The 18,280-nt window shown below is 32.2% G+C and overlaps 1 protein-coding gene across 1 annotated transcript in view; it reads right to left on the bottom strand.

The window, feature by feature from the left end:
- The window catches only part of Jupiter (microtubule-associated protein Jupiter), a 105,629-nt gene extending 90,521 nt beyond the window's left edge, over positions 1-15,108 (bottom strand). Inside the window, exon 1 of the mRNA XM_090113592.1 lies at positions 14,977-15,108. Within this exon, the coding sequence (XP_089969718.1) occupies positions 14,977-15,035 (59 nt within the window). The 5' untranslated portion in view covers positions 15,036-15,108. The remainder of the gene's footprint in view (positions 1-14,976) is intronic.
- Between the last annotated feature and the right edge of the window lie 3,172 nt (positions 15,109-18,280).

Genomic DNA, 18,280 nt, shown 5'->3' with positions numbered 1-18,280 from the left:
TATATGTTCTCTTAGTGAAATGTTTATTACCGCAATATAATTTAACATAAATGTTCCTTAACTTTTATTATTATGCGAAGATTTGCATTTACATAATTAACATTACACCACTTTTTACTGGGACAAGAGACACTCTAAATTCAAATTCAAATTGCTTTATTTGCAGAATGTAGAATTACAAAGATGTTTGTAGATACAGATAATATAGATCCTTAAACATTCTGCTCGTAATTGAGCGTGCAAATATATTATAAACTACATTAAATACAATATTATATCCCACAACACTTATAGATCCCAATACAGTAGCAGAAAAAGATTAAAATATTAATTTATGTCCCGATATGATATCCATTAATTTTAAATTACTATTTTTGATTTGTCAAGTCACTTATATCATAGAATTGTTTTGTGATTAGCCAGTTTACTAACCTCGTCCGGAATATATGTACAGGTAATTCTTTGAAATCGTCTGGTATTTTATTGAATATTGTAATGCTTCTAAAAATTATACTATTTTTCGCAGTATTTATTCTACACGTCGGAAAATAAAGTTTGTTTTGAAATCTGGTCATAAATTGAGTATTGATTTCTCCTTTTTTCGTGTAATACTCGGGATGCTTTCTTACAAATAAGCATACATCTCTAATATACATACATGTCAATGTTAATATACGAAGCTTAGCAAATATGGGTCTACAGCTGTCTCTTTGTCTCAATCCTACTATGGCCCGTACGCATTTTTTTTGCGCTATAAATACCTTTTGTCTATCACAAGATTGCCCCCATAATATAAGTCCATATGAGAGAATTGATGACACATATGCATGGTAAGCATTTAGGGCCGCCTCCATGGACACTGTGTTCCTTAGTCGTCTTATGACATAAACAAATCGGTTTATCTTGTCACATATGTATTCAATGTGCACATTCCATTTTAAATTTTCGTCCAAATGGATACCTAGAAACTTGTGGCTTTTTACCTGTTCTATGGTTTTGTTTTCATAATCAACTTTTAATTCGAATTGTCGACTATTTTTAGTGCAAAATTGGATCATTTTAGTTTTGTCAAAGTTGATTTGGAGGTTGTTACTTTTTAACCACCCTACTATATCACATAATGCTTTACCTATTTCTAATTTGTAAGAAGTATTTCTTGCATTGCCTTTCACAATAAGTGTGGTATCATCAGCGAATAAAACTGCTTTATGTTTGGTTATGTTTGGCAGGTCGTTTATATACATGAGAAATAGAAATGGACCGAGAATACTGCCCTGTGGCACTCCGGAGCTATTTAACCTTCTACTGGATTTATATATAATTTTATTTTTGTTAACACATTTTCCTAGTTCGACATATTGCTCCCTTTCTCTGAGATAGTTTTCAATCCATTCATTCGCTTTACCTCTGATCCCATATTTCGCTAGTTTATATAAGAGCAAATTATGGTCTACAAAATCAAACGCTTTACTCATGTCCAAGAATATAGCTGTCGCAGCATTTTTTTCAATAAAGGCTTGAATAACTTCTTTTACTAAATCAAAACAAGCTAAGGATGTTGAACTATTTTTCCTGAAGCCAAATTGTTGTCTAGTTAATAATTTATTCATGTTTACGAAATTTTTTAGTCTTTCTACTACCACCTTCTCAAAGATTTTTGAAAACACAGGTATTAATGATATGGGTCTATAATTCGTTATATCAGAGGGATCCCCTTTTTTATACAAAGGTTTTACTACTGCGGTTTTTAGAATAGTAGGGAATATTCCTTGTTCCATAGATAAATTTATTAAGAAAGATAGTGGACTAGCTATACATTTGTTTGATATTTTCAATATCTTTGTACATATTCCATCAGATCCTACTGCATTTGTATTTTTTAGTGATTGAATTATTTTAGAGACTTCTTCAACGCTAGTTGGGGTCAAGAACATTGAATTTAAATTATCATAGGTCAATGTTTTTTTAATGTCTGTCATATTAAATTGGAAGTTCGTCTGATTAGTCATGTCAATGAAATAATTATTGAATTGTTCGCAAATGTCATTAATTGAGGAATACACAATATTATTTATTTTAATCTCGGCTATTTCATGTGTATTACTGACTTCATTGATGTTATTTGATATCATTTTCCATAAAGCTTGGCCTTTATTCTTATTTTTGAGTATGTACTTAGCACTTTGTATTCTCTTAGATTTGAAAATACACTTTTTTAATATATGTGTGTACTTCTTGTAATTTTTCCATTTGTTCTTCTTATTATTATTTGAATATAAATAGTTTAAGTACAGGTATCGTTTCCGTACACAACATTTTTTTAAGCCCTTTGTTATCCAGTTTATGTTTGTTTTGTTTGTACTTATTTTTATCTTAATATATGGAAAACATAAATTATAAAATAAAGAATATAATTCATGAAATGCTCTGAAACACTCATTTATATCGTTAGATTCGTATATTTCCGAGAAGGTCAATGATGATATACATTCATTAAATTTATTTATATTATATTTGCAGTAGTCTCTCCTAATTTCAAACCAATGTGAATTTGTTTTTTGTTTACTAATATTTATTTTTATAAGTTGCGCTGTTTCATGGTCTGAAAGGCCAAGATGAATAACCTCTGCCATTACCCCTCTTTTTATATTGGTAGCTATCTGGTCTAAGCATGCTCCCTGTCTTGTCGGTGTCTTTATGTGACATTCAATATTAAAATTTTTTAGCAATGTATTTAGTTCATACGACAGCTTAGTATTTTTTAATATGTCGATATTCCAGTCCCCACACAATATTACCTTTTTATTGTTAACTGAAATAACCTGTAATAAATCTTGGAGCCTTTCAACAAAAATGTTAATATTAAGTCCGGGTACTCTATATATACAGATAACAATCGTGTTTAAGTGTTTTAGATAAATTCCACAACATTCAAAATATAAATCACAGGAATAATCCTTTAAGTAGTCTAAATTAGTGCATGGAATATCTTGTTTCACTAATATGCAAGTTCCTCCTCTTTTTTGCTTTCGTGAATATGATGAGCGCACCTTATAACTTGGTAGTTGAAGTAGTCGTTCATTTCCCATTTTTATAAAGGTTTCACACAAACATATGATATCTATCTGTGAAGTTGTATTTAATTGTGAAATTGCAAGATATAATTCTTCTGATTTACCAGTGGCACCAGCTATATTTTGATGCAGAATTGTTAGATAATTTGTTTTAGGAACGAAAAAGCTCATTATTTTCTGCTGGATATTCTGGTGGTGCACTTTTTGATGTATTATTAGTCTTATTTATTATTTTATTACGATTTTCTTTTTTGCTCATAGTGAAATAATAAGGAATTGTGCCTTTTTTTATTTTAGAGTTGCTCAAATTACTTTGTACATTTTGTAGTGTACATTGTTCTTTCAGATTTTGGGCAATATGTTTAATATTTAAATATATTTTTTTATACTCAATACTGTCAATTTCGATATTCAATTTATTAGTTAAGTTTTCCAAATAATTTAATCCATAATTATAGTATTTGTAATTTCCATCAATATTGATATAGGTGCAATTTGTATGTCCTCTTAAAAATAATTTTAATTGTTCATTTAGTAATTTTTCATTTAAATAACGATTTTCTTTCACATTCAATACAAATATTTTATTGTTTTTTAATTTACATATAAAAGAAAGCAACCCTGAGATTAAGTTGTATGGATTTTTATCATTTGAACCTATTCCCAATACTATTATATCTTCATGGCTGATAGATTGAATTAACTTTTCACAATTATTTAATATTTCCTGGCTAGTAGCATAGGGTTTCGTTAGGCCAAATACCTCATATATGTCATTCCATTTATATCTCCTTTTGTTATGCATACAAATTGATAGGTTTTTAGTGCGTTGATCGCCTATTATCACAATTTTACGTTTTTGGTGGTTCGTGCTGACATCTGTTGTGATAAGTTTGTTTTCAGTATTATATTTGTTAATGCAGGTAGAACGATTATTATTCATATTATCTTGAATGATCATTTGTGTTGTGTTTATACAGTATTTCATGGTGTTTTCGTTCAGCTGTGCAATTTTTTCTTGAGAAAGTTTTTGTTCTGTGCAAGTAAACATATTTTTCTTTATTTTCGGATAAGTGTTGTGTATAAAATTGTTGGTGAAGCGCTTCAAAGGTGAGTGTCTTGGTGTCTTAAAACTTATATTCAACATTTGTTTTTTTAAAGGCGTTATATTTAATGTATTGCAGGATTTATTCAATTTATTGGAGTTAACTATTAAATTTTTCAAAAAGTCTATATTTTTTTCGTTTTGTTGCAATTTCATTTTTAGGTTATAACATTCTTCTGTAAGGCTTATAATTGAATCTTGCGTTGACGTAAGTTGCGTTTTTAATTGATTTAGGTCTTGAGTCTCATTATATATTACAGATAATATGTCGGATGTTGATTTGTACCGGTCAGTCTTTGTAGAAAAATCTGAAGAGCTTGAGTTTGATAAACATGATGATATAGATTCATTTAATATAATATCTTGAAGGTTAGTTTCGGATTTTTGCTTTCGGAGTGGCTTTTTTCTCAATGTTATATTATCCATATTTATTTCGTAAAGTTATAGGATCAATTTAATTATTAATATAATTTAGCATCAGTTTCTTATCAATGAAAATCTTTATATTATACGGTACTTGTTTGTCGCTAGATGTCGTTTATTGCAATTGTATATTGCAATCAGCTGAGTCTTTTCCTTATGTCATTACACGTCAAATTTGTACGTTAATAATATGAAATCTTTTTTGAAAATAACTTACTTTTTTTCCCTGTAAGGTTCTTGGGTTGATGTTATTTTGGTTTAAATATTCACTTTCCTGCGTACTTTTATCTCTTATAATATTAAGAAGTAGTTAAGCCAATATAAAATTTTATGTATTCCTTTTCTATAAGTACTGTCATTCTTTTTATTACTATATTTTTCACTTTAATCATGTCTTCTTCACATAGATAACATTTGTACTATATATTTATAACTTATATAATCACTTAAACACTTTTTTTCCTAGTTTTTAGCACTTTATCTATTTTTAAAACTTTAAAATAAACAGAGCCGATTTTACGCATAGCACTAGCGCCTATATCAACCGAATGAAAATAATATACAATGCTCTATTTATTATACTCTATTTTTTTAGAAACTGATTTGAAAGAAAAAACTAAGATCGTTACGTTATAGTAGGCGTAAATCCTAAGCCGCCTATTCGATATAAATGTTTTACAGCGCAAAGTTGCCATGTCACTATCATTATAATATATCGACAATCTATCTTACAAATCGGCTTGTGACATCTCAATACAGCGCTATTCACGACAATATTATCCGTTATGAAGATAATCTGCTATCAATATGTAAAGTCTGCAAAGAGATCACATTCCAATACAGTTAGATCTTCATACAATGTGTTATAGAAACAAGGTATATGATAAATGATTATTTGGTGTAAATACGTTGTTTTCTCTTGGTTATTTCTTGAGGGTAAAGGGAAAGCGGATACAGTTGTCTACTCAAATATAATATAGTCACAATTAGGTATGGAGATAGGAAACTGAGAATATAACCATTTTTTTTTTTGCTTGTCGATTTTAAGAACATATAACCAAAAATGACATCTGAATATTTTCATATCACCAATACCTACCTAAATTATAATTTTATGTAAATACTTTTTATTTAGCTTTAGATTTAAGATTGATATTTTTTTTATTAAGTTTGTAATTTTTTAATGTAGGTATTTATATTTTGTAATCAATCAAATTAATTATATAACGTTGAAAGTTTAAAAAGTCACTGTGATAACTATCAAGCCTTGTCTGAATTTCACTTTGTCATTTAACTTTCTTCATCCTCGTAAAAATATAATAAACTAGCTTCCGCGCACGACTTTGTACGAAATCCTTTCTTAGCGGATGCCTACGTCCTAACATCTACCTGCATGCCAAATTTCAGCCCGATACGTCCAGTGGTTTGGGCTGTGCGTTGATAGATCACTATATCAGTCACCTTTGAGTTTTATATATTATATAGATATAATTGTACATCGATTGCTTCTAGCCATTTTGAAATCAACGCAATAGTGAGGACAATCCCTCAGTACACAACAATACGAAGTACCCATTGAACACTTTACAACTAACAATGCGCCTAATAGAGCTATCTGGGAATACTACAAATATGAGCCCTATTATAATCCCTTTTCAAGTGTTCCGACATCAGCTGTCCGACCGCGCTCTACCCTTCACTAGTCTCCTACGGTGCTTAATTACGCCCACGGTGCGTTCATTTATTAATACAATACCTATTGATGTTCATAACGAGATTTCATTAATTAAGGCCGCGGCAATTTCTATTTTCATGTCTATATTGAATTAATATACAATTATATGGGGATAGCTATGGAGGACGTGAGAGGATATCGATTAATCTTGTAAATTAAACTACAGATGTAATGTTAATAATTAATAACATAGATGAAAGTTGTATCATTATACACATTATCATTTCATAAACATATTATTATTACATTCGAAATTACAAGTACCAGATTAGATTTCCAATCTATTCAACGCCTTTAATTAGGTTTATTGTTAAAGTAAATCAATTTTCAATTAGACGATGAACATTTTATTGCATAATGAAAATAATAATATTGAACCTTACATTGCTCCGCATGATATAAAAGCCATTATAACATTATATATAGTCCTATTTAAGAGATCTCAAACATTATACAAACAAACACAACAGCCTCATAAGATCATGATGAATAGCCTTCAAATTACGGTCCATATAAATTACCATTCAACCTGCGACGTCGTCCATACATCAATATGTTTCAGTCGTGACGTCACGCACACCCAACGAAACGCGAAACACCTCAAAACGTACCTCAAGATGTCCCTTGCAGCATTTTCGCTGTAATTTATGTAATAAACGGTACTGATTACTTCTCCATGTTCAGTGTACAATACGCACTGTATAAATGCATTGAGAACAGTTGTTTAGGAAGTTATCGATGGATGCAAAAGTGGGTGTAGAGAACACATATTGTTAAGTCGATAATGGGTTGATCGGTTTCGCCTGTAGGTTATGGTTTGTTTTGCTCAGCCAGTTTTGTAAAACAGTCACGAATATTATAGAAAATACTACTGATATATGTTCCTTGTCTTACTCTAAGCAATAAATTATAGCGATACTATGTGTATTATAGATATGAAAATACAAAAGTTTAGACCTAGGCAAGGTTGTACCTATAGAACAAGAGTATAGAGTATTTTATTTATTTAAATGAAAAGGAAATTCTGTATAATTTAACTATGAAATAACAGAGCTACAATTATATAAAAAAAAAACTTTCTTAATATTATATTTGTTTAAGCCAATCTTCGAAATGGCTCTACTTTTATTGAGTAATAATAAGTCTTTTTATCATACAGTAGTCCACTAATTAGTGTGGCGAATAAGGACTGAAGTTCCAATTGAACTTAAGATTTTTAGTTAGTTGGTACCTATCATTACTAAATTTATCTTCTTTTCTTACCCGCAAGCAAGTTCTATGGAAACAATCGAATAGTATATCCACACCATCTTCATTACGCGGTAAGGCATTTTCGTAGAACAAGATTAGAGAAATCCCCAGTGTGGCACGAGCAAATAATCGCATTAGCACATAAGTTCGAGTAATGAACGACTGCCGCAAACCACCGGTAGACATCGAAACACGCTATCCACTAGATAATTGACTTTTACTCTCGGCTACATGTTTACCAAACGTTCATAAAAACGAAAATATTCAAAAATCTATATGGAAGCTTCTAGAAATGTAAAGAATTTCGAAAAGAAAGGCCTGTAACTATATCATCAAAAGTCGAAGACAATAAATTATTAATATTTAAGTGGTTATAATTAAATAACTTTTATTCTTTATCCTTTTAAAATTGGCACTGTTTCGCCTTCTATAAATTCTGGTTGTTCGAGAAACATAAAAGTTACTTTACGAATATTCTTATCCATCCCGCATTGTTGAATTTCAAACGTAGGTTAATAAGTTATAACATTTTCATCAAACGAAGATTAATAATAATTGGCCATTTGCACATATACTTTCTCTTCTTTCTCACAATTATATACCTACGACAAATGATCTAGCAACATACCTAACAGTCAACGTAACAAAATGGCAACTCTACACACAATTAACATAGTCTTTTAAATGGCATTTAACGGCATAGGAAGAGATTATTCAATTAATTGATAAGGAAGAGTGTAGATAGCGGATAGTGGTCGCCGCGTGCATCAATGTCCGTCCGTGATACGTGCCTGGACACAGCCTCGTCGCTTGCAGTCTATTTGTGTTGCCAATTAAAAGTTTACATCTACTTGCACTGACGTAGACGTATCTATAGCAAATTATGCAATCGATCCGAAACCGGCGGGTGAAACGTTATTTATCTGACGAAATTGTAAAATTTCTTACATTATACATATTAATATTATGGCGCAATGTATTTTTATGAAAACAATGTAAAAAAACAACAAATTAAAAACATCAAATATATCCATGAAACAAACCATAAAAAGCAGTACCGTTAACAAGGAAACGCATGAAAATTCCGCTTCGTTGCATATGCAAAAATACCCTAGCATGCATGGTCGTCCCAAATACACACTTATGTTTTGGAACCAGGTCGGGACCATCAACAATTGGTCTCCAAACAATAAGTACGTTAGCGAAAAGGTACGAGTCATCAATCACGACCATTATTTATTCTATCGATCGTCTCTGATCGTTTCGGCATGAATTGGGACGCGTACCAGTCGGAGATGGGGCGGATTTTTGCTAGTTTCGTGTTTGGGCTCTTACAATGTCACATGTTAATATCATTCCACTTGCGCTCCCGAAGTTTCCTTGTTAAAGTTTAATGATAGGAATTTTGTGCGTAGATATTGCATTTCATATTAGAATTATATTTGTTAACTTTCTACGATACTTACAAAACTCAACTACACAATAATATCTAAACTACTACTACTTGAGAGCAGCTCACCCTCTCTCTATACGTTTGACGCAAGTATTCGCTGACGAGTTCTGTAGTTCTATCGTGGACACCAATTGATCGACACTCCCCAACTCAGTGGCTGACGCTGTCCTAGGAAATTATCAGATTAGTAATTGTCTTTTAAAAGGAAATGTTTTAATCCGTCAGTCCTCGGATCACAGACACAATAGAAAATCTATTGTGTCTCGGCCCGATCGGGCCGCTCGGTGGTCAATGGGTTAATACGAGTTAGAGTCAGATTTTCGATGGATATGAATATAAAAATCGCTACTATATGAAAACCAAATTTGGAAGAATTTCTGATACATTTATTCTCCAGGATTAATCTGACAACTAGGTATTGTTTTGGGAACAATACTATAATGGAAGAAAATTATTATTTTTATTCTATAACAATTTCTTTTATCATGGAATAATTTTATTGTCGGGCAATCGTAAATGCCGGAAAGCGACGCAAACCCATAAATCATAACTTGTACAACACATTAATTAAACAACATTTTAACATCAAAATATAATCAATGTAAAGCGCGCATAGTATAACGGAGAACATAGTATTCGAGGCACAAATCAATTACCAGCGATCATTAGCAAACGATTGCAATGTCAGTATTCTAAGGCGAAGCCCGCGGCGTCCACGGTAGCATGAAACCGCTGCAATATTACAGCTCATTAGTGCAGGTGAAACTTGACAATTCCCAGACCATTCGAACGAGAGCCGCGAAAAACTGCTTGCTAATCCCTTTCGTAGCCGCTACTAGAGTATTCGCGGTCGAAACAGGGATCACGGTGCAGTGGCTGAATAAATAATAATACCAGGAGGTCGTCCAATATAATGGAACCAATTATCCACGCTTTGCATTTTATAATGTTTCAGTTTCCGTTCTAATAAGTAAATTTCACTCAAGAAAAGATGGATAATTTCCATAGTTTTATATTAAATACAAGTTTAATATATTATAGAAATTATTCCACTTGATACATATTCCGTTTTGTGAATTTCTGTCCGTCATTACACCCACATGCAAGAATTAGCGCTTTAGGCGATTTCACGCACCTAGCCGTTATGCGGAACTGTAACTATGCTGCAACCATGTTTTCGATAATAGAGATTAACAGAATTAAAAAAACGGAGGGTTTAAACGCTTTAAAAATATTAAAGGTCAATGTTGAAAATGCGTGGTTGTATAATAATATCCTTGCATTTAACAAATTGGACAAGGACCTGAATTAACATGTAATTTTGGTCGCATACAAAAATGGCATAATGAATAGACATTGGTAAGCAATTTATCGGTGATTCATAATATTATAACCTAGATCTGGAAGCCAATCGATTTTAAAAAAACATTAACATTCAATATAAATTATTATTATTTCAATATGTATTGGAATTAGGAAACAACCTCCAAGATTTCTCATTAAATTCGATGAATGCCTGAAACAACTTCGAACTATCTTAGAAAAGCAATTGCTATTTTAATATCTATCATGTTATGTGCCGTGAGGGAAATGTTAATAGCATTAGGAATTCTATATTTATGCTTAGTTATAATCGCTACACCATATATATTCATTAAATTAGTATCATGTTCGCTTCATATCTTCTTGTATTGAAACCTAAATCTCTAGGAATTAAACAACTTTCCAATAAAATAATTCCGGAAAATTAAAAAAATGCCTCTTTAAAAAAAATAATCAAAACCAAATAAAATATAACATAATTTTGTTATTATCTAAACATTTTCAGAGGTATAAATACGAAAACTCAGATTCAATGAATACTTTTGTATTGTGTACTCACAACGTTAGAGTTGTTAAAAATTAAAAGGATTTTGATTGTTCCATACTTAGAGCTAGCGCACACGAGCAACTTAGTCTCCGCAACTATTTTGTCTCTCCCATCAATTTGTATGGGGAGTTGCGTCGCTAGGTACGTGCGCGGTGCGCGCACTTTCATGCTAGCCCATAGGTGGGAGAGACAAAATAGTTGCGAAGACAAAGTTGCTCGTGCGCGCTAGCTCTTAGATGTTTGGGCTGGATTTTCTCACTACATTTTGTTAATTAAAATCCCGATACAATGGGCATAAGACGGATAGTTTCAATTAGAAACCCATTAGCATATAGCGCTGTTGACTTTTTAAATAACATCTTTGAACTATATTATTATTGTGAGGTCTGTAGACGTAAAAAAGTCTCTAAACGTTACACTATAAAAATTGTGTGAAGAAATAGAATAAATAATAAGAATGAACAGTATTTTCGAAAAAGAAATCTGTTTTAATAATAATCTGGCTAGCGCCCACACTCCACAGCTCGTCATAACCAAAATCTCAATACAATATGTACTTACATATTATGTATTATGTGGGTAATCAATGATATACTCTTAATTAATATCTACTCAGATGAGATTGCATGAATATAAATAGAGCGAGCGGAACTAATTAATTTTGTCACAAATAAAACCAATATACACGTTTCTGTTTCGTCGTCATCATCATAATGTCATATATATTTTACGGGATGGCTTCCTGCTATGTTACAAAGATATGCGTGGCCATATTAAATCGTCCTTTCAAACGTTATAGCAGCGTGGGTTCTAGTTGATAGGTTTCCGATTCATCGATGTCTTAGTCCATAACTTAGTCCATAACTCAAATATTATATCTACGATGTGCAATTATACGCTTGTCTCGTTTACTAGCCATATACCTAAGTTTACTTACTTTGGAATTTAAAAGGATTAACAGACGACGACGACTATTTCTAGTGACTTTAATGCTACTTTAGAAATTGGAGTGGTTCAATAAGTAGATAAAAGAACAAAAGTGCTCCAGACATATTATTTAAAATAAAATAAAAGTACATATGTATTTTCATGTAACTCATCTTTATTGCTGTAAAAATAATCGCAGTTAACGTTAACAGCCATGACAACAAAGTGAAAATTTATCCATCATTTTACTGTTTATTGTTGATTTTCTGGAAACATCACAGGGCACAAATCAAAATTGTGCCAACGACACTTTCGCCTTTGTAGCGTTTCTTATAAGAATAACTTGTGGAATAAAGAACTATTAATCCTAATGGCCGAGAAATGTCAAAGCGGCTGCGGTTGTGGTCGATCCATAATCCCATATTTGTGAGCAGGATGTCAGTGGCACGTCACAACTCACACCTGTGACGAAAAGTCTCGATTTCTAATTTATGAGGATTCATCGGACCCCACAAGTTGGCTGGATCAACTACTTTTATTGATTTATAACTAAGTCACTCTTCAATGTATTCTTGTATAAAATACCCACTAAAATAATAAATAATAATGATATGAAGTGAGCATATCGTACATTCCATTATAACTTTATTGCCATCTTCACAGTCATCTTTCTTTCGAATTATCTCTAAACCCTTGTCTATCATCATACTAATTAAGCTCCATTCAGGCAAAAATAAATATGAAAGGCATGGCAATTTTATATAATTTCCGATATCGATTCCCGCCACCGCATTCCAGCTACCAGGAGCGCAGACGAGGTGAAGAGTAGCGGAGCATGTAATAGCCAGCAGCTTCCGCGAGGGAGCGCCGCCATTGTCTAAACAACCGCATCCGTGCGTGACTATCAACAGCTAGGAACTCGGTATTTCTGCTTCTAGAAATTTCCTCCGTGTGCTTTTGGCATAAATTGTTTACAAGCGAAAATTAGAGCAGTAATTGTTTCGTTGTACATTACAGATTGTTTATAAGAATAATTGTAAACACAAACCGTTGTTTAACAAATAAATGTTGTAAACTTAAAATGAATACGAACTTACAATAACAGAAAGACTGTAAATATAGAAACGCATAAACTTTTTAAATTGCACAAACAGCAACCTATTCCTATCGTAAAATAGGTCAGCATAAGCCGTTCCTACAGAAATAGGTTTAAAACCCTTCACTGCATCAGACGGGGAGCACATTAGCTAGCTGGCTTCATGTAACCCGACCTGCCCTATTCAATTACACTCCTGCTATTTAGTCCCCACTAAGCCTATTAGAGGAATAAACTTTCAGCTAGAAATGCATCGTGTCGCAGTTAGTATATAAGTATCATTTTATTGATATTACATATTTTATTTTAATTATGGAAATAAGCTAGTCCAAATTTACACCGCACAGTATACTTACCACATTACCTTACTACCTATATACCTATGTTAATATGTTTTGCAATATCGTATTTCAAATGATCTCTATTAAATTTAGGTGTCGTACAACAAAATTATATTTTCACAGACAATATCAAATTCCTTCACATCTCAATAAGCAAGTCGTTGCGCCAGGAGACAGCCGGTGAAAACCTTAACACGGATAGAACAACGCAAACGCTAATTTAGCGCAATCCAAAGGATACAATTCTATTGTTCCACCCTGTCTTTCCTTTTACAATTGTATGCGAAGTGCGAGTCAAATTATCAAAGAAAATACGACAATCGTCGCAGACACTAGTTTCGTAACACTATTATTGTGGCTGAGCTTTGAATGTGAACGTCTAAAAGTAACTCTAAGTAATATAGTTTCCACTGTTTACAATTGAAGGAACAACGTATTTTTTACTTAGCTGATACTCGCTCTATGTCTGCTCTATCTTTACGTTTTAGATATTATGTCTTTCAAAAATTTGTAGATTTTTTAAATGTTTGATGATTCCATAATTTACAGGTCACTTACTCATGTTATAATAAAATTGACACAAATCGAATTGTAAATATGTAATAATTTAAGCATTATGTAAACAAATATTTCGTTTACATGCATTTCTTAATTGGGTCAGTGCAATATAAACAGAAATACAATAGTTGTTTTAGTGGGCATTTAACAATACCGTCGTTCGCCTTAATTGGTAAAGGCAGGCGCTGCCGCCTACAGCCCCTGTAAGAATAAATCTACCGCGGCCTACATGTTCAATTAGATATAACATCATATAAACAGTACTGTTTACTCGCACATCCTGGCGCCGCGGCCGCCCTGTACTTTTAAGCTTAGAGCATATTAAAAGAATTTACTAACTGTATATAAAATAATGAGTTCACTGTTTTCAAATATAAATTAGTTGAGAGGTATCTGTCTAGCTAATTTAAAAGGATTGGCGTTCATTTTTTTTAAGATGATGTAGTAATAAAATGAAATATCACCTGGGAATTGAAATTCCTAATTTATGAAATTGAAAAGAAACTATGTACCTAGTCGTCTATGTACCTTATATCGAAATATAAAAAAATTCTTTGTTGAAATGCAATGTAAAAACCTTACTTAGAAAATTTTTCATAGATCTCTATGTAGAGTGCACTCTCATAGAGCTACTGAACGCTTGCATGAAGATATTATGAAGAAATACCTCTTAAAATATGTCCCTTGTTCTTTCCAAAAGGTCTGGCCTTAGACGAACTTAGTAAATGTGGGTTTATTTTTTATCTGTACAAGGTATTAGACTAAGGTTGTTTTTCTGTAGACATTATTTATTCATAATTTGTCAAAGAAATTATTTATGGAAATTGCCCCGGCTCTACCTAAATATAAAATAAGTGTTTATCGCAAACCAAGCGGAGATAAATACAAAAAAAAGAAAACCTTTTAATTAAAATAATTCAGCCGTTCCAGAGTTATATGTGGAATAATTAACACAACTTTTTTTCAATATACTGTTTGATACATTATGATGAAGAAGTTATAACATAATATCTTTACAGTGAATATAACAAAGGATTTATATTATGATTTCTGATAAAGTATTAGGTACAGAGGAGAGAGAGTTTATTGAGGTGTGGTCGTTATTGCAAACAGACAGTCATGAGGATATAAAAACTTACTTACTTTGTGATTGAGCTCTTCGAGTCCTCCGGCAGCCCGACGAATATAAGTGTAGATGACATTTGTATTTCAAACCTTTATTATTTTATTCACAAATAATTTAGCAACTACTACCAAATCTAAGCTCAAAACTAATCAAAAACGACTAAAACTTGTGTCAAATTTTGAAGACGTCACAATAATTTTCATATAAACAAAATAACGTGCCAGCCTCAATGAAACTGCAGAGCAAACTGTCTCCTTAAATTTAATGTTTATGACAAGGAAATGTGGGCGAAACTTATGTAGGTTGCAGTTGACCTCGGCATAATATAAACTTATTACCTACTGTATTTTTGATCTAATTCTACCTTCTAGATATTTTACCCATTGTGCGTGGGTGCGCTAATGTGAATGCAAACAAGGAGTTAATTATTTATGCAACACACGCTCCTTTTTAATACACTTTTAAATTGTGATTTATATAAGCTTTAGTTCAAGCACGTATTTCGTATGCTTTAATTAACACCGTTACCCTGATTTTCTATGCAATTATTTGTATGAATATATAATAGTTTTATTGATTGTAAAGCCAATTCAAGATTGAACAAAAGGAGTTAGGTTTATACCTATTCTTTGCCCGCGATTTTGCTCGGGTTCGAATTATTAAATCTTTACCATTCTTAAAACTTGTATACGTAGGTATTACGTAGTATATTATTATTACTTAGTCTGTGCTTAAAAAACCATCACACAAAAAATTCGTTAAAATAAGTCCAGCTTTTTTGTTTGTTGGCAACAACACGCACTGAAGAAATGTAAAGATATATTTAGACACTTTCCCGAAAAATAAATGAAAATATTTTACTAGGCAACTGCACAAGATACGTAGTAGGTATATAGGTTCATACTATACAATCCATACAAAATCAATATAGGTAGGTACTGTCTTACAAACGATAACAGTACCTAAATATGGTATTTAGGAGTATAACTGGAAATAAATGTTAATAGAAACCCAAGGTATCAGAGGTCATGACATTGCTCGTAAAACCCAGAACACAAACAGACTCAGGACCTAATTTGTATAATTTTTTTTAACGTTGGAACACCAAGCAAAAAAAATTGTGGAAATTATAATTTAAATCTATTATTATCTATTACTAGCTGCGCTTCGGGGTTTCACCCGCGTGGCTCCGCTCCTGTTGCAGTTGGTCTTAGCGTGATGATACACAGGGTGTAATCGTTAAGTGTGCACAGGCGATTATTCCGTAACTATTGCAAATATCAAAAAACTTTTAACTGATAACGAAAGTATGACAATAATAACTTTTAAAAATATAACGAGAAATATCTAAAAAATTAACTTGAAACACTCCCATATATAACACAGTTAACAACGTTTTGTCATAGTCATTATATCCTAAATCAAACCTCGTACCAACTAAGGTTCTTTACATTTACTAATTTGTCCTTTAAGACCTTACATGACATATTATGTACATGTACAATGTGCATTGTACAACTACCTACTAATGTATACTTGGTAGACCCCAAAATGTAGACGCATAAAGCTGGGTATCGACTTCGCGCTCCTGGCGCGCGCGCCATGAATGACCGCGCCGAGAGTGCGTTCCGCGGAGCGCGTTCCAAATAATTGAAGTATATCAACTAAGCGCGCCTGGCGCGCGTGGCAACTCTTCCAGTGTTTGACCGTTCATCATGGAAGCTCTAAGCGCGTGTACGAGCAGCAGCAGCATTTTTTTCTTTAACTCCGGCACAGGGACTCCCATTTCACTACTTATTTCTCTCCAAGCATCTTCAGCGATTTATATACGAAGAAATTTTACTGTTCCACAAAACTTCTTTCGTACCATATAGCTGAATTAATTTACGGCAACTTTGGTTATCCACAATTATTACTCGGAGCGCAACAAACACAAAAAATACGACAAACCCGTCTCCATTGGCGCGCGCGCCACGTTTGATGCGCGGTAAAAAACCGACACCCGACGGAACGGACCGCTCCGCGTTCGACCGCTCCAACGAACATTTTGGCGCGCGTTCCAAACTGGTATCCATTTCACGCGGCTGGAGCGCGCGCCAATGTTCGATCTCTTGGAGCGCGAAGTCGATACTCACCTTAACGCAAGTTTGTCAGGTAAGTACATGGTAAGTACCTACCGCATCAAATATAATTCGACGTGACACACACCTAATTTATATCTAATTATCATTATTATCTCTTGATTATCTACCTATTATCTCTATAACTAAATTCTATCATGAAAAAAAAATCATAATTTATATTATACAGTAAATTAGTCTAAACTTTTCATAGTAGATACCTAGGTATATTATAGTACGCATCTATAAATACAATGTAAAAATTTTAGAACGTGGGTTATATCCACTACCCGTATATATACCCGTATATATTATATTACTCTATGGTTATATCACAAAATTAAAATCCGTTCAGTGGTTTTCACCCATAAAAGCACAGACTAATAATAATATACTACGTGGATAAAAGCACAGACTAATAATAATATACTACGTATACAAATAAAAGTAACAAATATCGATACACAAGGCACAAGCTACAAGATAAATACATTCTAAGTTCTAACAATTTTTGCTTTCATCATTGGCTTTCAGAATATTTATTTTTCGTAGACTGTAATATGATAATAATAATATGATATTATTATTATCATATTACAGGATAGTAGGATTTAGGATAGTAGGATTAGTAGCATTCAAAGGTATTATTTTGAGGTACCATTTTATGAAAACTAACAGATGGCGCCACTGGAACCTAGATATAAATATTATTGATAATTTGATTTGTAAAACATCATATTATTAAATGTTTAATGTAAAATAATGATTTCATAATAAAACTATTTCTTTTCAAAACAATAACAAATACTTGTTATTTATTTATAAACCAATAATGTCATTGGCTAATAAGAAATGACATTACTCGTCCTTGTCTCTGGTATGACGCTTGATAATGTTGCCAGTGTATAGATCTTTTACCCAGAATAGGTATATTTTTATTTAGTAATCCAATTAATATAAAATGTACTACATTTTCACATGTTTAATTATATATATGAAAGAATAATTCAAATGATGTTAGAAGTGTTGTTAGTCTTGTACACTATTATTTAAAAAATATGTTTGCTTTTGTCGATACACATTCTCAAATAACCAATATAAACACACTAACCATTTTTAATCTTTAAATTTATGTCGATAATTGTTAACTGTAAAAAAATAAGAACCTTATTTTGTTACTCTAATTATATTTATTATGTAT

The sequence above is a fragment of the Colias eurytheme genome, chromosome 20 (assembly GCF_061535395.1).
Source record: "Colias eurytheme isolate Ceu_HAF_F1 chromosome 20, ilColEury1 Martin Lab GWU primary, whole genome shotgun sequence".
NCBI lineage: Eukaryota > Metazoa > Arthropoda > Insecta > Lepidoptera > Pieridae > Colias > Colias eurytheme.
This window is presented reverse-complemented; position numbering and strand designations above follow the sequence as displayed.